A 25185-nucleotide genomic window follows, 5' to 3' on the forward strand; every position below is an offset into this window, starting at 1 on the left:
CACTCCAGCTTCTGGAGTGAACTCTACGTCTCCTGCTACCAGCAATACCATCCCTGGGATAGCCCTAATGCCCCATATACCTCTGGCCTGGGGACATCCATTATTGGAGCATCATCCACCACCACAGTGCCAGGTACTAGGACCACCAGGACAGGATGTCCCCATGAGCCAACCACCAGTCCTGGAACCAGCACCATCTCCCATGAAACAATCCCTGTCTGCACGGGCACAAACATAGTGTAAACCACATGCCAATGTTATGCCCAAGTCACGAAATCTCCCAATGACCACCAGGGAGCCGATATCCGATGCAAAAGCAAGAGAGTTTTTATTACCAAGCTCGAGCTGGGGCTCCCACTGATACCAACGCAGCGGCTACAGGGAGGAGCCCTGAGCTCTGGGTTACATTGCTTATATAGGGTATTCTCCCACGCAAAATTCGAAAACTGGGAGTCTCTGGGTCTGATTGGTCACCCTCTGGTGAGGGGTTAGGTGTTGAGTTTTAACTGGCTCTCATTTCCCGGGCTGGCCGCGGGTCCTGATTGGTTCCCCCCAGGCTTGCCAGGGGTTCTGATTGGTCCCCGTTACCCGGGCTTGATTTGAGTTTCCCGGGCTTGCTGTGGATTGGCCCTTGTGTGCTAGGCTCATTTCGGGGAACTGAAACTTATTTTTTTGGGGAAATCGCAACTGAGGCATTTTCAACTGAGGCCTTTTCTGGTTTTATAGGGCCTGTCATGGAGTTTGTTTTGCCCTCACACCAACACATGTGCTTCAACCAAGTGGATATTTGCAGCCTGAGGCATCACCCTCATTTCTCTGGCTGCAGCCTTGGCTGAGCTGGGCTAACGCAGGGCTGAGTTCTGTCTGGTGAATTCCTGTTCATGGAGGTGGGGGGACCCACCTAGAAGATAGATCATGAATGGGAACAGAATAATAGAAATGGGACCAGTAAGACATTCAGAACGAGAAAGCAACGTGTGGCAAGTCACACATATGCTAGCCTCATCAACAGGAGATCAGCGGGAGCAAACTTGTCTCATTAAGCCAGATTTATTGGCTTGTTGCACCAAAAGAGTCTGTACACTAGAGGGACTAAGGAGCTTCTTATCAACTAAGGAAGAGGCACTGTAGTGTCGAGGAAAGCATGGAGTTTGGGTGCAAGTTAAATGAAGCAGTCTTAATAAGCTTAGAACAAAGCAGGACTGTGTGCACAAGGATCCACAGCAACTGGAGACTGTGAGTTTCCATGGAAACAACAAAGTTACAAGAGACCTGGAATGTTATTCAGAAAGTCTCATCTCCCGCCCCCCCCCCCCCGTAGGAATTCCAGGCTGCTTCTCTATGGCAGAGTAACTTAGATTCTCCAGATAAGAATGGGCTATTTCCTTCTTACTGATAAAATTTCAAATGGCAAATTTGCGATCATCTATGATTTCACAGAACTAAACTTTTCATTGACAAAATCATCGAAAGTGGCTAAGTCACTCAAAGAAGGGGGCTGTTTTGATGCTTCACAGCTGCAGCGTGTCCTTGGGAAAAATACTTTCAGTAATCTTTGCAGCTAGCTTGATCTACATTGTTATCCCAGCCTGGTGAACTGTAAGATAGACTGTTACCTTCTCTATCAGAGTTTTACTGTCTCACATGACATAATACAAAGGCCAAAAGAGGGAGCAAAACAGAAAATATAAATGATAGATTATATAGCAAGAAGTGGAAAAAAAAGAAAACAAAGATGAAGTGGGGGCCCAAGAGAGAGGTAAGTACACGGATCTATGTGGTGTGGATAGAGGCGAGGACAAAGGAAAGTTTATCTTTAAAAAAAAAATAGCAGGAACTAAAACCAAGTGTTAATTTTAATTCTGGAATTCCTAAAAGACAAAGCAAAAAGACAACTACACTGTAATGTATTCCTTCTGTCAAACTAAAGACACAAGAGATTTCCTAAGAAGCAAATTGCATTTCCAGAAAAAAAGCCACTCTCAAAGAAATCAAGAAATTTATCACATGAATCCTGTAATGAGACATAGACTCATAATAGAGTCTGTCTTCCACTATGATTTTGTAAAGGACCCAAAACACATATAAAAAGGGGCATTTCTTAAATTGATCTTATCTAAAATCCAGCCCACTCAAGTTCTCCATTTCTCATTTCAGGAGCAATATTTAAAATATTTACCAGCAGAATGGCACAGGCCTTGGTTTTGGGGCAGAGCCTGAGAAGAATCCTACTGTGTCAGGGTTATTTCTTTCATCTGATTGTAGCAAGTCCTGGGGTCCTGAGGGAAGGTCTTTGATTGGAGGGACTTTGCTCAGGGGGCTATGTACAGTGTTATTTATCTACTGGTAGAGAAGAATTTTAATATTTTAACAACTGATGCGACCTGACCTTTATGCATAGATCTGGGTGTAAGTCTAGAATGGAGTATGAAGCACTATAAATTCAAAACATCTTCCCTACGCCCTGAATCCCAGTAATTTTAAGGTGATGTCTGGCTGTGATTTTCATTTTGGTGCTCCCAGGTAGATCCTCAAGTGCAGCTGCCGTTCATGCTGAACACGCCCATCCAAGAGTGTGACTGTAAAGCTTTAAATAAAATAACACTTAGCAGTAAAAAAAACAAACAAACAAACCTGGAACTATGCACTAAAAAAAGAATCTTTAGAAAGGGATGAACATTTGGCCCCCAACAGATTTTTCACTGTCATAGGTATCCCCACATGCTAATTCCCAGGATGAGAGTAAGGGGCTCTTTCCCCCTGTTTTTATGATTTTACCCAAGTGAAAAGAAATTCACTTTTGTAGGTGCCTCTTGTGTGTGTGTATGTTAGTCACTCAGTCATGTCTGACTCTTTGTGACCCCCAAGGACTGTAGCTCACCAGGCTCTTCTGTCCAGGGGATTTCCCAGACAAGAATACTGGAGTGGGTTGCCATGCCCTCCTCCAGGGGATCTTCCCGACACAGGCTTCAAATGTGGGTCTCCTGCACTGCAAGGCAGATTCTTTACCATCTGAGCCACCAGGGGTACCTCTAAGCACACATCAGATAAGTTGGACACACTAAGCGAGGATAACAAGAGAATACCCTTAGCAAGGACAGAGCCCCAGAAACACCCGTTCTTGTACAGAGGAGGCTTCTGAGCTTTGAGAGCTGACCTGTTTGGAGGCCTAAAGCCCCCTGCAGTTCTCCAGGGGGTGGGGGCGGGAGGCAGAGAGGAGTGATAGCCACATGCTAGTGGCAGAAGGCATTTCTACATTCTATTCTCCATCCTAGTTTTAACCCTCTAATATATCTCTCTTGTTTTATTTTTTTTTAATATGTTTATACTTTCTGGGGACTTCCCTGGTGGTCCAGTGATTAAGAAGCTACCTTCCAATGCAGGAGATGTGGGTTCGATCCCTGGTCGAGGAACTAAGATCCCACATGCCACAGGGCAACTATTATAAGCCCACGAGCCACAACTATAGAGAAGTCCGTACACCTCAATGAATACCCAGTGCAGACAAAAATTTAAAAAAAATATATATATATACACTTTCCTTTTTTTGCAGTATGTATTCCTGAAGTAGACTTCAATGTATGTAGGATGAGCCAGAGTAAATACACAATAAATAAATGACAGATCCACACACCAGCCACAAATAGCTGGCATAATTTATAATAAACTTACTTGCATTTCTTATTTCAGATTCTCTGATCTCTCCCAGTGGGGAGAACAAAATGTGGCTTATCAGCCATGAACAATCCTCTAATTGTTTAAGGTAAAGATGTAATAATAATAACTAGTACTTTATTAACTGTGTACTAGGTGCGAGGTCCTGGTCTAAAGTACAAGAAAGCGTTGTTTCTCCTTAATTCTACTTACCCACCTTTGGGGCGTGTACTCTTATTATTCCATTTTACAGGCTAGACACTGGAGTCAGAGACTGGAGGTGCTTGTTGAAGATCACAGGGCGAGGTGGAACAGAACTGGGGCTCTAACCCAAGCCTGCTTCACAGGAGAGTCTGTGCTCTTAGCCTCAGTGTTTAAAGCTGGTTCTCCAACTTTTAGTTCTTAATGGGCCTTCCTTTATCTTAAAAAATAATTGAAGTGTAACTTACAAGAAGTGCACAGATCTCAAGCGTACACCTTGATTACTTTAAAAATGTGTACGCACCCGAATAACCACCAACCCATTCAAAATAGTGAACATTCCTAGCATCTGAGTAGTTTCTGGTGTCTACTCCCTGTCAATACCTGCCCAACCAACTAAGTATTATTCTGACTTCTAATTTATGAACTCTCATAAGTTTCTTGTTTTTACCTGCCCTCATCAACATGTGACTTTTTTTGGCTGATAAACACAATGAAAGCCTCCCTATTTCTGGGAGACTCTACTCTTGGCTGTGGATTTGCCAAGGTAGAGAGCAATGATCGTAGCATTCACATAGAGAATATGTAAGTGCAGTAATAGCAAGGCCGTTTTCTCAGAGATGCTGAAAAAAATAAATAAACAAGAGGAAGAGAGACGCACACAAAGAATGGATGAAAAGAGAAAATTTGTGATTTTTGGCAATCTAAGCTTTAATGATCTGAAAGAAAAGGATTTAACTTTAATAATATATATATTTTCTCTTTTATAAGAACTTTTAAAATAATTTTGTTTATTTATTTTTGGCTGTGCTGGGTCTTCATTGCTGTGTGGGCTTTGCTCTAGTTGTGGAGATCAGGGGCTACACTCTAGTTGTGGTGCAGTGGCAGAAGGCATTTCTACATTCTATTCTATTCTATTCTACATTCTTCTCATTTCAGTGGCTTCTCTTGTGAAGCACAGAATCTAGTAAGATGCATGGACTTCAGTAGTCGCGGCTCCCGGGCTCGAGAGCACAGGCTCACCAGTTGTAGGCAGGGGCTTAGACGTGCCGCAGAATGTGGGATCTTCTCGGATCAGTGATCGAACCCGTGTCCCTTACTTTGGCAGGTGGATTCTTTACCGCTGAGCCACCAGGGAAGACCCTAGAAGGACATTTCTATTTCCCTGATGAAAAAGAGTCATTTACAACCTCCATGACCACAGAATTGGCATTGGTCTGGACCTTGACCCAGGATTGGGCTCTGGAATGTTCCATGGCCTAGAAAATGAGTTGGTGCATGGAGGAGCATAGGCTTTAGACACAGGGTAGGCCATGGAGAGTGCCATGAGCTGATGAAGGACAGGGAAGCCTGGCTTGCTGCAGTCCACGAGGTTGCAAAGAGTTGGACACGACTGAGCGACTGAACCACCACCAGGGAGGTGGTTATGGCATGAATCCTGGAGGGAGTCAAAGACATGGAAGGAGCCATGACGAGGGGCATAAAGTGGGTCACAGACAAGGCCACCAAGGAGAACAAGAGGAAGGCGGGGTGCGGACACAGACTGGATATGAGGGAGGCTTTGGAAAAGGAAGTATCGCAGAAGAAGGGGGTTACAGAAGAGAGGTGAGTGATTATAAAATGGGTCGAGATGGGCTTCCAGTGGTCTTCAGAGAACTGGCCGTGGAGATGGTCATGAGCAAGGTAAAAAAAAAAAACAAGAGCCAGAGAAAAGACAGAGGTCACAGAAGCAGGACAGCCAGAAATACAGAGAGTGTTCTGGAGGAGACCTGCAGCCTCATCATATTTGGACAGGAGCTCAAATTAAGATACTTCCAAAGCTTCACCACAGTTCAGAGCCTCTTAAGAAGTCACAGTGACCAAACGTGCAACAATTTCTCTTTGCTCTCGTAATGCACAAGTAATCATGTGTGCCCTTTTCAGTTTGGAATTGTTTTTTATTTCCTCAGGACACAGTGTGACTGGCAGGAAGAAGGATATTATTACAGCTTAAAAAAACACAAGAACTCGTATTTCTGGTGGCAAGATGACTTGTTTTTTCATTTATCTGTTTGAGCATTCTTTCTTTCCCCTCCTTTTCCCCTTTGTTACTGAGTGCTTACTATGTACTTAGGATTGTACTAGGTAACTTTAAATGCCCTATCATTTAACAAGTTTGAAACTGTAATCTCAAAACAATCTTTTGAGAACTTCCACTTTTCCGGCAAGGTAGTGGACAGGATGCATTAACCACTCCTCTTAATGAAAGCAACAAACATGCTGGATAAAGTATTGAAAAAAAATCTTTGTAAATGTGTCAGTCACCTGGGCAGAAACTGTCAGTCAGCCGGGTAGATAGTAAGTAATGTTTAGATCAACAACCAGGAGAATGCGGAGGCTCGGAGAGGCTGAGGAAAGCTTTGAACCCACCTTCATATTGAAGGCGTTTATCATATTTGTGTTTCAACTTACCTTCTCACAGCTTCTTTGTATGTAAGGTACAGGAAACAAAGTCCAGGACCTACATAAGGTGTGGAGTCTAACAGGAGACTCTAAAGAAAGCTGAGACCTAAAAGGGTTAAAGCCTCAATGTTGTGGTTAAATAGAATGAAATTGTATTGCCCACTTTGCATATTGGCGATTGCGACAAATGTTTGTCTCTAAACTTGACACGGAGCGGAACCCCCCCTGAAAATTTATAATTGCATGACATTCTTCATTTGGGTTTGTAGCTTCAACATACAAATTGGGTAGAGAGAAAGCCACCTTTGACCTACTCATATCTTCCAGGTCTCCTTTATTTTGGGGGAGATTCTCACTCCCCACTTTGTCTTTTCCAAATGCTATGACAAGTAAGGAGAAAATCACTGCCACATGCTACAATTAAAATCTCAAAATACACTTAGCAACTATGAATCTATGGTTTTCCTTTGTCCTTTATTATTGCTTTCTTATTATGTACAAAACATGGTTGTTGTTTAGTCGCTGTCATATCCAACTCTTTTGCCACCCCATGGACTGTAGCCTGCCCAGCTTCTCTGCCCATGGAATTTCCCTGCAAGAATACCGGAGTGGGTTGCCATTTCTTTCTCCAGGGGATCTTCCTGACCCAGGGATCAAACCCACGTCTCCTGCATTGGCAGGCAGATTCTTTACTGCCTGAGCAGTAAAGAGCCACCAGGGAAGCCTCCACTAAACACTGTGCTGTGCCTTTAAACACACCATCATTTATTTCTCAGAACAATCCAATGAAAACTTAATGTCTGAGTCTATAATGGGCTCCCTGCCTTGACTTAAAATACGCTGAAAAACTAAAGATGGTGGACTAAAACTTCTCAGATGTATCAGTGACTCAGCAGGACAATAAGGAATGCTAAAAGGAAAGACTAAAGTTAAAGTAGGAACACAAGGGGTAAGGGGATTACTCAAGCCAACGTTTGCCCAACCAGTGAATTTAAGCTTCTGGTAGCACAGCCTCAGTCAGACTGACCCAAGTAAGGACTCTCTTGGTAGACCTTCATATAAAACTGAAACCTTCAGGGAGAGTGTATAAACTAACCCACTCTTCCTCTAAGGAAATGTGAGCAAAGTTGCCTCTAAATTCAACGCAGAGGAAGGAAGGATGGGGAAGTATCTTTTGAGAAATAATTTGTACACAATACTTTACATGGTTTGCAGCCCCAAATCATGCAAACTTGGTAATTCAAAAGAGCTCAAGCCTATGATTTAATTTAAAGGAATCTTCAAGTGGGATTGCCTCCTTATGCTTGGCAAAAACATGCAAATTTACTGTGGATGGTCAGAACTCATTTCGGGTTTCAAAGGACTTACACACATAATAATGCAAGAAAAATAAATTTATAGTCATAAATCTCAAAGCACTAATGAGGTACCATGAGTGAAAACCAGCAAGAAACAAAACAAAACCAATAGCAGGATCAGATCCACAAAAAATCAAAGGTATTGTCATAGCTTTATGGTTGTCTACTAATATCCACTCTCCATCTTTGACAATAGAATTCTCAAGATTTAGTTGAGCACATGCCCACCCAGCAAAGGACTACATTTCCCAGACTCTCTTGCAGCTTACTGTAGCTGTGTGACTATATTTCCCAGACTCTCTTGCAGCTTACTCTAGCTGTGTGACTATTTCCCAGACTCTCTTGCAGCTTACTATAGCTCTGTGACTACATACTATTATATTAAATAATGGTATAAGCACAAGCTGGGATCAAGATTCCTGGGAGAAATATCAATAACCTCAGATATGAAGATGATACCACCTTTCTGCCAGAAAGTGAAGAGGAACTAAAGAACTCTTGAAAGTGAAAGACGAGAGTGAAGAAGCTGGCTTTAAACTCAACATTCAGAAAACTAAGATCATGGCATCTGGTACCATCACTTCAAGGCAAATAGATGACAAAATAAGAGAAACAGTGACAGACTTTATTTTCTTGGGCTCCAAAATCACTGCAGATGGTGACTGCAGCCATAAAATTAAAAGATGCTCACTCCTTGGAAGAAAAGCTATGACCAACCTAGACAGTGTATTAAAAAGCAGAGACATTACTTTGCCAACAAAGGTCCGTCTAGTCAAAGCTATGGTTTTTCCAGTAGTCATGTATGAATGTGAGAGTTGGACTATAAAGAAAGTTGAGCATCAAAGAACTGATGCTTTTGAACTGTGGTATTGGAGAAGACTCTTGAGAATCCCTTGGACTGCAAGGAGATCCAACCAGTCCTTCCTAAAGGAAATCAGTCCCGAATATTCATTGGAAGGACTGATGCTGAAGCTGAAGCTGAAGCTCCAATACTTTGGCCACCTGATGCGAAGAACGGACTCATTTGAAAAGACCCTGATGCTGGGAAAGATTGAAGCCAGGAGAAGAAGGGGCCAACAGAGGATGAAATCGTTGGATGGCATCACTGACTTGACGGATATGAGTTTGAGTAAACTCTTGGAGTTGGTGATGGACAAGAAGCCTGGTGTGCTGCAGTCCATGGGGTCACAAAGAGTCGAACATGACTGAGTGACTGAACTGACGTGCTCCTTGGAAGAAAAGCTATGACAAACCTAGACAGTGTATTAAAAAGCAGAGACATTACTTTGCCAACAAAGGTCAACTGTGTGACTATGTTCTTATGGTGTATAAGCAATAATCTCTTGTGAAGTTAAAAAAAAAAACAAGATAAATTTAACATACTTGATAATGTAGGAGTATGAGTTGGGAGACATAATAAGAATGAAAGTGTTCCAAGATCCTTATATTGTTTGAAGGAACATAAAGTTTTCATTCCAATCCCAAAGACAGGCAATGACAAAGAATGCCCAAACTACTGCCCAATTGCACTCATCTCACATGCTAGTAAAGTAATCCTCCAAGACAGGCTTCAGCAATACGTGAACCGTGAACTTCCAGATGTTCAAGCTGGTTTTAGAAAAGGCAGAGGAACCAGAGATCAAATTGCCAACATCCGCTGGATCATGGAAAAAGCAAGAGAGTTCCAGAAATACATCTATTTCTGCTTTATTGATTATACCAAAGCCTTTGACTGTGTGGATCACAATAAACTGTGGAAAATTCTGAAAGAGATGGGAATACCAGACCACCTGACCTGCCTCTTGAGAAACCTATATGCAGGTCAGGAAGCAACAGTTAGAACTGGACATGGAACAACAGACTGGTTCCAAATTGGGAAAGAAGCACATCAAGGCTGTATATTGTCACCCTGCTTATTTAACTTCTATACAGAGTACATCATGAGAAATGCTGGGCTGGATGAAGCACAAGCTGGAGTCAAGATTGCCGGGAGAAATATCAATAACCTCAGATATGCAGATGACACCACCCTTATGGCAGAAAGTGAAGAGGAACTAGAAAGCCTCTTGATGAAAGTGAAAGAGGAGAGTGAAAAAGTTGGCTTAAGGCTCAACATTCAGAAAACGAAGATCATGGCATCTGGTCCCATCACTTCATGGGAAATAGATGGGGAAACAGTGGAAACAGTGTCAGACTGACTTTATTTTTTTGGGCTCCAAAATCACTGCAGATGTTGATTGCAGCCATGAAATTAAAAGACGCTTACTCCTTGGAAGGAAAGTTATGACCAACCTCAATAGCATATTAAAAAGCAGAGACATTACTTTGCCAACAAAGGTCTGTCTAGTCAAGGCTATGGTTTTTCCAGTGGTCATGTATGGATGTGAGAGTTGGAATGTGAAGAAAGCTGAGCGCGGAAGAATTGATGCTTTTGAACTGTGGTGTTGGAGAAGACTCTTGAGAGTCCCTTGGACTACAAGTAGATCCAACCAGTTCATCCTGATGGAGATCAGTCCGGGGTGTTCATTGGAAGGACTGATGCTGAAGCTGAAACTCCAATTCTTTGGCCACCTGATGGGAAGAGCTGACTCATTGGAAAAGACCCTGATGCTGGGAGGGATTGGGGGCAGGAGGAAAGGGGACGACAGAGGATGAGATGGCTGGATGGCATCACCGACTCAATGGACATGAGTTTGGCTAAACTCCAGGAGTTGGTGATGGACAGGGAGGCCTGGCGTGCTGCGATTCATGGGGTTGCAAAGAGTCGGACACGACTGAGGGACTGAACTGAACTGAACTGAAAGATTTTAATTACATTGAGACTGATAAGTATGTATGTCTTTTAGGAAAACTCTAAAAGGTAAAATCTGGAATTGAATTCAGGACCTCCTCCTCCAAATAATTTAAAGGGAAGAAGTTTTCTTTCTTGGAGTGCTATTGGCTTTCTGGCCACAGGACAGGATTACTGGGGGCCCAGAAGGCCACCTGTCCCTGACTGGCACCTCACACCTCAGCCTCAGAAACCAAGCAGGCTTGCGTGCAAGCCTTTTCCAGCACACCCTGTCCCTTCTGGCTCTCAGACTCGATTATTCCAGCCACCTCCTGCTTGCCAGCTTCTTTGTAGCAGGTCTAACATGTCAAGGATGCCTGTTCACCTATCAATAAACTACCTGCGATGTTGCCTGTTCCATGAAGCTTCTCCTCACTGGCAGGGAATGGGGACAGCTGACTTTGATCGTGTGGACTGCACTGGAACTCCCATCAACCCCACCCCCTCGCCCTGGCCCCAAGAAGTCTTCCCCATGAACTCCTCAAACCCTCCACTCGTTTGCACCGCTTCAGTCATGCTCATTTAGCCAACTGTGTGTCCTTTCTCCCGCTGGATCTGCGTCCACACCCAACTCGAAGTTCCTAAGGAACTTGGACCATGTATCTCCCTCTCCCACCAGAGGTGAGGTCTCCTGATGTGGTTCCCATGCTATACCCTCCTGGGAGATGCTTCATTAAGTCTGATGAGAACCAACATTTGAAGGGTCCCAGGGAGGAAAAGCTCCTATGAATCACTCTGAAGACAAACAAGAAGGGAACCTCTATGGTTGAGAATCAAAAGGTGGCCCTTGAGGGTGGGGAGGGAAAGATTGGGAGTTTGAGATTAGCAGATAGAAACTATTATACATAGGATAAAGAACAAGGTCTGACTGTATAGCCCAAGAAACTATATTAAATCATAGAGGAAAAGAGTATGAAAAAGAATCTATATATCTGTGTAACTGAATCACTTTACAGCAGAAATTAATACAACATTGTAATCAGCTATACTTCAATAAAATTTTTAAAAGGGAGGGCCTATATCACCCCTTCACCTGCTATGAATATGACAAGTAGTTTGTTCCTGCGTATTCAACACTCTCTCCCACCCTCATCCCCCATGCCTCAGAGACCCCAAAGATAACTACATTGCCCATGGGTCTCTCTTTCCCTGTTCAGTCATTGTGTATTGTTGAGTGCCTACTGCATACTCAGCAATGTACCATCTGTCTTCTGCCTGTATCCCAGGAGCCCAGATCCCTAGTTACTACTCTCTTTGAAGTCTCATATTTTTTTTGATTCGGAGATGTGGGGTCCTGCCCCCTCAGCTCAGTCTGTTAGAGTTTCTTTCATGCTAAAAGCAAACACACAGCACTTCATGACTAGGAAACAAAGTCGTGAACTGGAACAGGTTTCTGACCCCATTTTTGCCTCAAGGGTGGGTCCCTTCCACTCTGACAATCTTGATCTCCTTATCCAATCCTACTTCCTGCTCAAACCCAGCCCAATGCCCTGCCTAGTGTGATCACATCATTCTCCTTTCTCACCTTCCTCTTGACCCCCAGCCTATTCCTTCCCAGACTCAGTATTGTTTTGTTACTTGCTCATAGTTGCTTGAAAAACAGGTCAATTTCCCAACTCCTCCCCAACTTATATGAAGCTATAAAGGCCCCTGCAGCTTACCCATGATAAAGAAAGAGGCAACAACATCGTGTGAAGAAAGCTTAAGTAGCCCAGGCATCTCATCTCCCACCACTCAAGCTCAAGATTCTTTCCAAGAACATATACTTAGGAGACCTAAGCTCTTGGAAGCTGCAGCCTTTATCTCTTCACCTTGAACTCTCCTTTCTCAAGATACTGTTCTTTGTCTTCTAGGTCTTGGCCACATCTGGGATCCAAGCACCTTGTCTACCAGCCACGAAGAGGAAGATCAAGATGCAGAAAAGAAACATTCGCCTTAAGTATTGCTTACTGTTGCATCTCCTACTATTACAACATGGTGAGTGCTTTTCTTTAAAGGTGGGTGATCTGTGAACTTTTGAGAGATCGTGGGAGATGATGATCACCACTAGGAACAGCTCTGGTTTTCCTCCATAGACTGAGGGTCATTTCACTCCAATCACTTCAGTCTAATAAGGTATCACCCAGGAGGCAGTCAAGCACAGTGCTTAGAACTGTGGCCTTGGTGTCTAGTTGTCAGTGTTTGAATCATGGCTCCATCTGTTACCTACGCACTTTAGGTTAGTTAGCTGCTCTGTGCCTCAGTTTATGCATCTATAAAATGGCAATAATCCATGAGATATGGCTAGAGGGCCAAATATTAATAACAAGAAAAATTGACTTATTTAAAAATATCCCTCTTCTATATTCTATAGTCTTAATTTTCCTTCTGTCCTTAACCCTGATTCCCAATCAGTGTAAGTCAGCCTCAGACCAAGGAGAAAAGGATTTAAGAGTCGAAACTAACCCCCACTCTGTTCCGTACTTCTGACACTGTATTAAACACCTCTTGGGCCATCTTCTATTGTGCAGCTAGGAAGCATGACTTCTTAGAGAATCCTTGAATTTTTATTTTGGCTGTGCCACATGGCTTGCAGGATCTCAGTTCCCCAAACAGGGAATGAACCTGAGCCATTTGGCAGTGAAAATGCCGAATCCTAACCGCTAGACACCAGGGAACTCCCTGAGAATTCATCATTTTGTATCAAAATGAGCCCTCATAGAATTTTGATGCACCTAGTCTGTTCTTCAAAACTTCTCAGATCAAATCCATTTCCTCTTTTACATATCACCCCTACTCTTGTTTATCTCAGTTTCTTTTTTAAAATTATACCTTATGTATGTATATGTTTTTGGCTGTGCTGGGTCTTCCGTGCTGTGAGCGGGCCTCTCTAGTTACAGCAAGTGAGGGCTACTCTCTGGTTGCTGTGCTCAGGATTCTCACTGTGGTAGCTTCTCTTGTTGCGGCTTGAGGGCTCTGGAGTACACAGGCTTCAGTAGTTGCGGTACATGGACTTAGTCACCCTGTGGCACCTGGAATCTTTCCAGACCAGGGATCGAACCTGTGCTCCTGCATTGGCAGGCACACTCTCAACCACTGGACCACAAAGAAGTCCTCATCTCAGTTTCTTATTTAGTTTTACTCATGATTCTGATCTTAACTCCAATTTGTACTCTGTTGCAGACTTCAGCGGGGAGCAGGGCTTTCCCCAAATAGAGCTAAATTCTAGTCATATATTATATAGCTCAGTACATAAAGCATCTACCTACAATGCAGGAGACCTGGGTTCAATTCCTGGGTTGGAAGTTCCCCTGGAGAAGGAAATGGCAACCCACTTCAGTATGCTTTCTGGAGAATCCCATGGACAGAGGAGCCTGGCAGGTTACAGTTCATGGGATCCCAAGAGTCAGACATGACTTAGCACTTTCTTTCTTTCTAATCCTATGTTAGTTCAAATAAGCCTGAGGGAAAAATACACCTGTGTGGGGTGAGGTGATAGGCACTCAGGTCCAAGTTAGTAGTAAAATGAACCAGAAATGAGATAAATTTTATGTGGGGAGCCTGAGTATCTTTGTCCTTCAAGGTAGTGAGAGGCAAAAAACAGGCACAAACTTAACTCCACCTGAGCCTTCAGGAAGGTGGAAATGCTTCCCTGTACCTGTAGATTTTGATTTGCAGACCTTAATCCTGGGAGATCTTTTATATTTCAGCTACATATAACTTGTTCTTTTCCGATCTTTGCCTTGTGCTCAGGAGCTCCTGGAACTTAAATACATATATAATCACTCAGATACCTAGTCTTATCTCAGATTCTGATTCATTTAGTCTGGAGTGGTTTGCCTAGAAATCTTTATTTTTAACAAGCTTCCCAGATAATTCTGATATAGATGGTTTCTGAATAACACTCAGAAATATTTTTCAAGAAAGAAGCTATACCGATTTAAAAATGAATTAGCCAATGTATACATTTCACCTGGGTTCTACAATTCCTTTATAATACTTTTTATCTGTGTTAAATATTGTACAGCAGTTGATGGAATAAGCTCATTCTCGGTGAAATTAGGTCATGTAACTCTGGTTTTAGAGGTGGATGTGGAGGATGACTTAGCTTGGTGATTAAAAATGCAGATTCAATAGCCTGGGTTCAAATTCCTGTTCTACTACTTACTAGCTGTATAAACTTGGGCAAGTGTCAACGTTTATAAGCCTCAATTTTTTCATCTTAGTTGTTGATAATAATAATATCTATTTCATTGGGCTGTAGTGAAACATTAAATAGAATTATCCAGGTAATGAATTTAACCAGGCATTGAGCAGAAAGTATATATACTCAATATATGTCATCATTTATAATTATCATTAGGCGTAACCTCCGGTAATACTAGTACAGCTGTCAACAATGAATCCAGCCCAACTTCCAGTGAACCCACTACAGCCACCACTGGATCCAGTGCAACCTCCAGTGAGACTAGTATAGACGCAAACACTGCACCCAGCACGACCCATGGTAGTCCTACCACAGCCACTAATGCTGGATCCCAAGAGACCTCCAGTGGATCCAGCACAACCTCCAGTACTGAACCCACCGTGACCTCTGAAGGATCCAGCACAACCTCTGACACTGGATCCAGTGTGACCTCTGGAGGGTCCAGCACAACCTCCAGTACTGGATCCAGCACGACTTTTGGAGGGGCCAGCACAACCTCTGATACTGGATCTAGCGTGACCTCTGGAGGGGCCAGCACAACCGCCAGTACTAGATCCAGCACGACTTCTGGAGGGGCCAGCACAACCTCTGACACTGGATCCAATGTGACCTCTGGAGGGACCAGCACAACCTCTGACACTGGATCCAGTGTGACCTCTGGAGGGGCCAGCACAACCTCTGACACTGGATCCAATGTGACCTCTGGAGGGGCCAGCACAACCTCTGACACTGGATCCAATGTGACCTCTGGAGGGACCAGCACAACCTCTGACACTGGATCCAGTGTGACCTCTGGAGGGGCCAGTACAACCTCTAGTACTGGATCCAGTGTGACCTCTGGAGGGGCCAGCACAACCTCCAGTACTGGATCCAGCACGACTTCTGGAGGGGCCAGCACAACCTCTGACACTGGATCCAGTGTGACCTCTGGAGGGACCAGCACAACCTCTGACACTGGATCCAATGTGACCTCTGGAGGGACCAGCACAACCTCTAGTACTGGATCCAGTGTGACCTCTGGAGGGACCAGCACAACCTCTAGTACTGGATCTAATGTGACCTCTGGAGGGTCCAGCACAACCTCTAACACTGGATCCAGCATGACCTCTGGAGGGACCAGCATAACCTCTAGTACTGGATCCAATGTGACCTCTGGAGGGACCAGCACACCCTCTAGTACTGGATCCAATGTGACCTCTGGAGGGTCCAGCACGACCTCTAACACTGGGTCCAGCATGACCTCTGGAGGGGCCAGCACAACCTCTGATACTGGGTCCAGCACAGCCTCCAGTGGGACCAGCACGGCCTCCAAAACTGGATCCAGTGCAACCACGGGAGGCTCTGATACCTCTTTTCCAACTGGAACACAAACAACTCCTGACAAAAGTAGCACAAGTGCTGGAACTCCAGCAGAGGAAGTGAAACCCAGTGGGTCCCTGAAGCCGTGGGAAATCTTCCTCATCACTCTGGTCTCAGTTGTAGTGGTCGTGGGATTCTTTGCTGGGCTCTTCTTCTGCGTGGTGAGTGCCTAATACGTAGGAAAGTGCCTGGGGGGAAGGAGTAGCAGGAACATAAGGAAATGAAGTGTGAGTAGTAGGACCATCAAGTTAGGGGTGAGTAGGGAGGAAAGAAAGATTAGGAGAAAGGTTCTAAAGAGAAACAGCAAGTTAGAAACAGAGGAACCAATCAACGTGCATAGGAAACTATTGACTTGTGGGGAAGGAGGGGGAAAGGAGCGCAAAAGAAGAAATAAAGACTGTAAAGACTGGTGAAAGAACTACCATTTGAGGGAGATGGTTTAAAGGGGAAGAAGATTCCAGCAAGAGTCCCTGGTGAAAGCTTGCTGGGGGTGGGGACCCAATTCTGAAAGGATTCTGCCTTCTTTTTCTAGAGAAACTCCCTGTCCCTGAGAAATGTCCTTGACACAGCTGTCTACCGACCCCATGGCCCCAACCTCGGCCGGGGCCCTGGAGGGACTCACGGAGCCCATCACAGGCCTAGGCGGAGCCCTGCCAGGTCCTGGAACAGACCCATATCCTCAGTAACCATGGAGATGAACGAAAGTCACAGTGGGTTCTGAGAGGCTGCTGAAGCTGTGGAGCCACATTCCTCAGAGAGAAAGCCAGCCTGGGGAACCAGAGATCTGAGTGTCCGTTCATTCGTCCCCAGGAGCCCCCTCTCAGCTTCATTTGGGTCCCTGCAGGCTTGAGGAAGACACTTCCTCTTTCTCTCTTGCTTTTACCAGATGTTGGGAAGAGACTCTCTTGGTCTTTAAGCTAAGAAATAAACACATGAAATTAAATCGCAGAGAGAACTTGTGTGTGCACATGAGTGGGTATCTGCTGCGCTGAGTTGAATCTCCTGGTTGTATGAGAGAACCCCATGCCGGAATCCGTTTGGCATTCAGAATCTCCACGGTAAAATTTGGACACCTCATTCATATCTGTCCCCTTTTTCTAATTCTTTTTTCCCCAAGCAGGAACCCTATGTCCCAAGACTCCCAGACTGACAGAACTGAATTGGGAGAGATGAGAAAGGAGGGCAGCTGCCAGGATCCTACAGGCTCATGGGATTAGGCCTGCGGTTCATAGAGATTGCATTATAGCACATGCAGAACCCAGAGCATGAAAGGTAGTGGTTTCCTGTTGGCAGGGCGGTGTCACTCAAAAGTTGCAGTATCCAGGCCATTTACATTTGCTCCTGACTTGGGTTAGTTGTCAGAGTAAAGGTGCTAGTTGAGACTTTCACTCTGAGAGTGCTGCCTTTGGAAGCAGAGAGAAAGTGCTTCCTGTTTTTATTGAGGGAAAGACTTCCTGACTTTACCAAGAGGCTCATGGCAGGAACACCTGGGGTAAAGCCGAGATTCTCATGAATTCCCCTTCCACTGGGGCTGCACATACCCCTTTCAAGGTCTAGGATAGAAGGCTACCTGATCCGACAGGTCTTGGAAGACAGAGAAGAGCTGTGTTGAAAAAGGCTAGTGGCTCTGAATCCATGAGGCAGTGACAGGGCTTCCACCTGGGACAGAGCCCTCAGGAAAGAACTAGCAGGTTGCGGGTGGGTTCACCCCAACTCACAGCAGTGGGAACTGCTCTGCCTTCCACCACTCACTGGGTTTCTCAAGTGTCAGCAAACCAGACAGCTGATCCTAGTCAACGAGGCCATGATGGGCCATACGCAGGCCCACCGCCACCACCACCACCATCTTACCTAAACGGACCCAGCAACCAGAAGGAGAAGCTGAGTTGACCCCCCTAGAAAGTTGCCTCCCACTGGTGTGAACTGTGGAAAATATAATGTGAAAAATGTGCAAATAAATGAGATTGGGGAATTATTTAAAGGTAGTTTATTTAAATAATTTAAAATTGCAAAACATGCATTTTCACATTTAAATTGTAATAGACAAATATAAGGAAGTTGGCTGAGAATAAAATTAATTATCTGGAAGATCAAGTGAGAAAAGTAGCTCAATTAGACGCAACAAATCAGAGATGAAAATCACCCAGAAAATAGAAGACACTTAGAGGATTGATTCAGGAGGACTAACACATGAGTAGTAAAGTTCAAAACAGAGAAAAAAGGAAGAGATAGACCAGAGGGAGTAAAAGAACAAGAGGGAAGAAATAATTTAGTCTGCAATTCGAAAGCGCTTATTAATGACTGTAAATATACTAAGCCCCATTCAGTTAATTTCAGTTCAGTCGCTCATTCATGTCCAACTCTTTGCTAACCCATGGACTGTAGCACACCATGCTTCCCTGTCCATCACCAACTCCCAGAGTTTACTCAAACTCATGTCCATTGAGTCGGTGATGCCATCCAACCATCTCATCCTCTGTCATCCCCTTCTCCTCCCACCTTCAATCTTTCCCAGCATCAGGGTCTTTTCAAATGAGTCAGTTCTTTGCATCAGGTGGACAAACTATTGGAGTTTCAGCTTCAGCATCAGTCCTTCCAATGAATGAATATTCAGGACTGATTTCCTTTAGGATGGACTGGTTGGATCTCCTTGCAGTCCAAGGGACTCTCAAGAGTCTTCTCCAACACCACAGTTCAAAAGAATCAGTTTTTCAGCACTCAACTTTCTTAATAGTCCAACTCTCACATTCATACACGACAATGGGAAAAACCATAGCTTTGACTAGATGGACCTTAGGGCTTCCCTGGTGGCTGAGAAGGTAAAGAGTCTGCCTGCAATGCAGGAGACCTGGGTTCGATCCCTGGGTCAGGAAGATCCCCTGGAGAAGGAAATGGCAACCCACTCCAGTGTTCTTGCCTGGAAAATCCCATGGACAGAGAAGCCTGGTAGACTACAGTCCATGGGATCGCAAAGAGTGGGACACAACTGAGTGACTTCAAATCAATTCACTTCACTTCACTTCAGATGGGCCTTTGTTGGCAAAGTAATGTCTCTGCTTTTTAATATGCTGTCTAGATGTCATAGCTTTTCTTCCAAGGAGTGAGTGTCTTTTAATTTCGTGGCTGCAGTCACCATCTGCAGTGATTTTGGAGCCCAAAAAAATAAAGTCTGTCACTGTTTCCAATGTTTTCCCATCTATTTCCCATGAAGTGATGGCACCAGATACCATGATCTTAGTTTTCTGAATGTTGAGCTTTAAGACAACTTTTTCACTCTCCTCTTTCACTCTCATCAAGAGGCTCTTTAATTCTTCTTTGCTTTCTGCCATAAGAATGGTGTCATCTGCATATCTGAGGTTATTGATATTTCTCCCAGCAATCTTGATTCCAGCTTGTGCTTCATCCAGCCCAGCATTTCTTATGATGTACTCTGCATGTAAGTTAAATAAACAGGGTGACAATATACAGTCTCGACGTACTCCTTTCCCAATTTGGAACCAGTCAGTTCCATGTCTGGTTCTAACTGTTGCTTCTTGACTTGCATACAGATTTCTCGGGAGGCAGGTCAGGTGGTCTGGTAGTCCCATCTCTTGAAGAATTTTCCACAGTTTGTGGTGATCCACACAGTCAAAGGCTTTGGCATAGTCAATAAAGCAGAAGTAGATATTTTTTTGGAACTCTCTTGCTTTTTTGATGATCCAACAGATGTTGGCAATTTGATCTCTGGTTCCTCTCCCTTTTCTAAACCCAGCTTGAACATCTGGATGTTCACCATTCACTGTTGAAGCCTGGCTTGGAGAATTTTGAGCATTACTTTGCTAGTGTGTGAGATGAGTACAATTGTGCAGTAGTTTGAACATTCTTTATCATTGCCTTTCCTTGGGATTGGAATGAAAACTGACCTCTTCCGGTCCTGTGGCCACCACTGAGTTTTCCAAATTTGCTGTTGAGTGCAGCACTTTAACAGCATCATTTTAAGGAATTGCAATAGTTCAACTGGAACTCCATCACCTGCACTAGCTTTGTTCATAGTGATGATTCCTAAGGCCCACTTGACTTTGTAAACCGCATTAATATATCTATTTTAAACAGATGAACTATATGCAATATAAATTATATCTCAATAAAGCTGTAAAAATATTATACAGCAGGCATAACTTGTGACTAAAAATTTTGATTTCCAAAGATAAACAGCAATAGGCACTTCAAAATAGAGGGAAATGAAAAGGAGAGCACCACAGTGAGTAACTCAGCTTGTGGTTAATTCACATAGTTACGCTGTGAACATCTCATTATTGCCAGCAACTGGAGTGTGTATGTAGGGTTAAGAAGCATCATGACTCAGCTTTCATCGTGGGATCCACTTACATGAACGAAACACATTTTAACCTGACAAAACCCCAGCTCACCCAGCAGGTTTGACCCAAGCAGAGGTCTAGGCAGTGGATGGGATTAAGCACTTTCGCACTGCTGGCCTAGCGCAATGATCCTTAAATGGAGTCTGTGCATATTCTTGGAGGTATATGAAGGCTTCTAAAGAGTGTTATGCAGGAGTGGAGTGTCTTAACGGGTGGGAATCATCGTCCCAATTTTCAACTTCCATATGGCTTTTTCTGCCTGTGGTCAAAGCATCAGCTAGTTATACTTTTGTAGTCCCCCTTCTACAGCCAGCCACCCTTTACCTTCCAGCCCCTATATTATTATGGTGCATTTCCCTGAGGTGCAGAAAATTCCAGGGTGCAGACTTCCCTGGTGGTCCAGTGATTAAGAATCTGCCTGCCAATGCAGGGGATGCAGCTTTAATTCCTGGCTGGTGAACTAAGGTGCCACATGTCACAGAGTAACTAAGACCAGGTGCCACAAGAAAAGATTCCACACGATGAAATGAAGAGTCCATGTGTTGCAAGTAAGACCCGAAGCAGCTAAATAAATAAATATATTTTTTAAAAGTCTACAAATAATAAATGAAGGAGAAAAGAGAACACTCCTACACTGTTGGTGGGGATGTAAATTGGTACAGCCATAATGGAGAACAGTATGGAGGTCCCTTAAGAAACTGAAAGGAGAGTTACCATATGATCCTGCAATCCCACTCTTGGGCATATATCCAGAAAAAACTCTGATTCAAAATGATACATGAACCCCAATGCTCATAGCAGCACTATTTACAATAGCCAAGACATGGAAGAAAACTTCCATAAAAGACATGGAAGATATCCACTGACAGATAAATGGATAAAGAAGATGTGGTGTATATATATATACAATGGACTATTGCTCAGCCACACACAAAAAAATGAAATAATGCCATTTGCAGCAACATGGATGGATCTAGAGATTATCATATTCAGTGAAGTTAGACAGAAAAACACAAATATCATATGATAGCACTTATGTGGCTTCCCAGGTGGCTCAGTGGTAAAGAATTTGCCTGCCAATGCTGGAGGCCCAGGCTTGATCCCTGGATTGGGAAGATCCCCTGGTTTGGGGCTTCCCTGGTAGCACAGTCGGGAAAATATCTACCTGCAATACAAGAGACCCAGGCTTGATCCCTGGATTGGGAAGATCCCCCGGAGAAGGAAATAACAAGCCACTTCAGTATTCTTGCCTGGGATATTCCATGGAGAGAGGAGACTGGTGGGCTGCAGTCCATGGGGTTACAAGAGCTGGACACAGCAGAGAGACTAAACCACCATCACCAAGAGTCAGGTACCAGACAACTAAAGACCAACCCTATTGACCAAGCCTGCTGAAATTATTCATACTAGCCAATCCTAAATATAGAGAACCTAAAAAATGATACAAATGAACTTATTTACCAAACAGAAATAGACTCACAGACTTATGGTTACCAAAAAGATAGTCAAGGGGAGGGAGATATATTAGAAGTTTGAGATTAATATATGCATGGTCCTATATATTAAAAAAGTAAACAACAAAGGACTTCCTGTATAACACAGGGAACTATATTCAATATCTATAATAATAATAATATAGTGTAATCTATAATGGAAAAGAATCTAAAAATGAATATGTATAATATATATTATATATATATATTACTGAATCAACTTGCTGTACACTTGAAACTGACACAACATTGTAAATTAACTATACTTCAATTTTTAAAAATCCTCAAGGTGGGAAAAACTTGGAAAAGGATAAACCATTCATTTTTATACCTCTGACTTTTTAATCTAGATCTTCTACAGTACATTTGCTGTGCTTTGCTTTGCTTACTGTTGTTAATTTCAAGTTCAGTGTGAGTAAAATAAATACCTGGAAAAAAAAGTGAGTTTGTGATTTTAGTCAACCAACCAGGTGGACTGTGAAATGTGAGAGGATTACTCTCTTAAAATATTCACATCTTTCTCCTTTAGAGGGATACTCTTCTGTCTCCAGGAAACACTTATTATACCCATGATTTTGGCCTGGGTCCACTGTTCTGCAGCCTCGACGATAAACTGAGTTGTGGAGGGGCCTGTGGCCTTGGCCATGAAGAAAGCTACAATGTAGCCCATGAACTGAGTCACAGTCATGAAGGTGATTGTGAAAATGAGTCACCGAGGTTTCTACTGAAGAGGCCATGATGAAAACCACAGGCTTGGGGCCACGAACGAAACCATGGAAGAGGACACACCAGTGAGAGCCACAGAGCACATCTTAGTGGAGTCATTGAAGAGGGCATGGCCATAGATGCTGGGAGTGGGAGACATGTTAAGGGAGGAAACCTTGATGGAGAAGAGGACCATGGAGGTGAAGACAAAGAACCATAAGGGAGTGAGTCGTGATGGAAGACCAGGATGCCCCCAGGGAATAGCCATAGGCTATGGCCTGTGTCAAGGACAAGAGTAAGAAAGCCTTCCCATGTCTGACAAGCAAAGTTACAGTGTTGGAGCAGAGTGTTGTTTCAGAAGAGACTCATAGCTTCATCAGGCTTAGCAATGACGTCAAGCAAGTATGTTCCCAGGGCTCTCCTCATAACTTAGAATTCTAGGATCAAGGAAGTTGCTTGACTGGTTATTGGGATGGGCACAGTAACAGCGCTTACGGTCACTGCTTCCCCATCTTTCCTCCACTCAGTTCATTTCAGTGTCCTCCAGAGCTTGACTTTGTCTTTAAGAAGTGTCTTCCTCCCTTCCTGTGTCTCCTCCAGACGTTGTGTGATGAAGAAGAAAATATAGCCACTCTGAGGAATAAACATACTCTAAGAAATAAAAGTTTATCAATGCATGTTGACCATGAAATGGTCATCTTTTTAACTTTGTGTTTGTTTTGCTATCATTTTGCTTCTGAGTGACTTCTACGATTTTTTTTTTTAATATACCATCGTTTAGTTCTCACAGCAATCCCATGAAGTTCAAATTATAATCTCTATTAAGTAGAGGAGAAAAATGTCACTCAGAAAAAACAGCTAAGGTGCGGAGTCTTGGACGGGCGGAGGCCGGGCGCCCCGGGCACTGCGGGCACTGCCTCGGGACTCGGGACTCGGCGCAACCGAGCGGCTGCAGGGGTGGGGCGGGCTAGACGAGCAGCAGGGGACCGGCGCCGCGCAGGGAGGCCGCGCCACCCCGGGGGAGCTGCCCGGCGGCGAGTTCGCCCCGCAGCTGAAATAAGGCTGGAGCCGGCGGGGGCCCTCAGAACCCTCTGGCAACCCGGCCCGGAGTCTTCGGGAAGCAGCTGCTTCCTGGGACGCCCTCCTGGACGTCCCCGCCGAAGGGTAACGGTTCAGGGCCCCCGGCAGAAGGCGCCTCCGGGAGAGTCCCGGCGGGGCCCTGCAAGCCGCGGGAGACCACCCCCTGGCCGCGGGCAGGGAGAAAGGGGCTCGGTGGAGACGCGGGCCGGGAACCGAAGGAGCCGGAGCGCGGCGGCGCGGGGCCGGGCCTCCCGCGAGCGGGGCTGGGCAGCGCCTCGGCTGGAGACGGGCTCTGGGACTCTCTTGAGCGGGGGGCCTCGGCGACCCGCCCGGCGGGGATCACGGCTACGGAGTGGCCTAGGGGACCTTCCCCCAGAGAGGCCGGCCCGGGACGAGGAGATGAACGGCTTTAGCACCGAGAAGAACTGCCGCGAAGGGCCTCCTGCCGCCCCCGCCGCCGCCCCGGGCTGCGGCCTGAGCTGCCTCCTCAGCGAGGACTGCCCCGCCCGAGGGCAGCGCCTCCTTCAGGGAGAGTCCAGAAGAGCATCTCACAGAAGAAACTCAAGCTGGACATCGACAAGAGCGTAAGGCAGCTGTATATTAGCGATTTCCACAAAAATTTCATCCAGAGTGTACAAAATAAAAGGCAGAGGAAGACAAGGGACGATGGCGGAGATTCTCCTGAGCACGACACAGACATTCCTGAGGTTGATCTGTTCCAGCTGCAGGTGAACACTCTCCGACGTTATTAACGACACTATAAATTGCAAATCAGGCTTCACTAAGGCCCAGTTAGCAGAAACCGACAGCCAACACTTCAGCAACATACCTGTGAATGAAAAGGAGACCCTCACTTTCTTCATCTACATGCTGAGGAGTAACAAGAGTAGGCTGGACCAGAAGTCAGAGGGTGGCAAGCAGCTTGAGTGATGATGAGGCACACCTTCAAGGAATGAAGTGTAATGCTTAATACACAGCTGACACCTGCTCCATTTAAGTCCATAATGACTGCTAAATTTTATTGTAAATGAAAAAGTTTGAAAGATAAAAAAAGAAAAACAGTTAATATATCAGTAAACCAGTGCGGTAAGACAAGTCCTATTACTCCAATATATTGTAGAGAAAAACATCTTTCTACTTAGAAATGTTCCTGGGATTTTTACCTGAGATCCCAATACCAACTTGTTACTGACCACACTCCTCATCCATCCCCACATGGGACTTCCCATCACAGACAGTGGGCAGATCAACAACCAAGGCCTTTCCTAGGACATCCTAGAATCTGCTTCCTCCCACCCAAAAGCTCATTTTCTACCACAACCCATTCTCTTCCTGCTTTTAAAACTCATTCACAGTTCTTTTCTATCTTAGATATAAGCTCCAAAATAACACAAATCTGTTTTGTTTACTGGAGTACGATGTCTGACACATAGGAGGAAATCACTAAATATTTGTGGGATGAATATACATCTCCTGCTTGTCAGCTCACTTCTCTCCATCTTCACAGGCAATGAATATT

General features: G+C 44.5%; 1 protein-coding gene and 1 pseudogene across 1 annotated transcript; both read left to right on the forward strand.

Annotated features, from left to right (window-relative positions):
- The first annotated feature begins 5323 nt into the window (after nucleotides 1-5323).
- MUC21 (mucin 21, cell surface associated) lies at nucleotides 5324-23646 on the forward strand. Its single transcript, XM_052648192.1, has 4 exons — nucleotides 5324-5460; nucleotides 14850-16191; nucleotides 16563-16740; nucleotides 23474-23646. The coding sequence occupies exons 1-4, from the start codon at nucleotides 5324-5326 to the stop codon at nucleotides 23644-23646; spliced, it is 1830 nt and encodes a 609-aa protein (XP_052504152.1).
- A 419-nt stretch (nucleotides 23647-24065) lies between these two features.
- Nucleotides 24066-24596, forward strand: LOC128056811 (histone deacetylase complex subunit SAP30L-like; annotated as a pseudogene).
- Nucleotides 24597-25185: the final 589 nt, after the last annotated feature.

This window comes from Budorcas taxicolor, chromosome 11 (assembly GCF_023091745.1).
Source record: "Budorcas taxicolor isolate Tak-1 chromosome 11, Takin1.1, whole genome shotgun sequence".
Lineage (NCBI taxonomy): Eukaryota > Metazoa > Chordata > Mammalia > Artiodactyla > Bovidae > Budorcas > Budorcas taxicolor.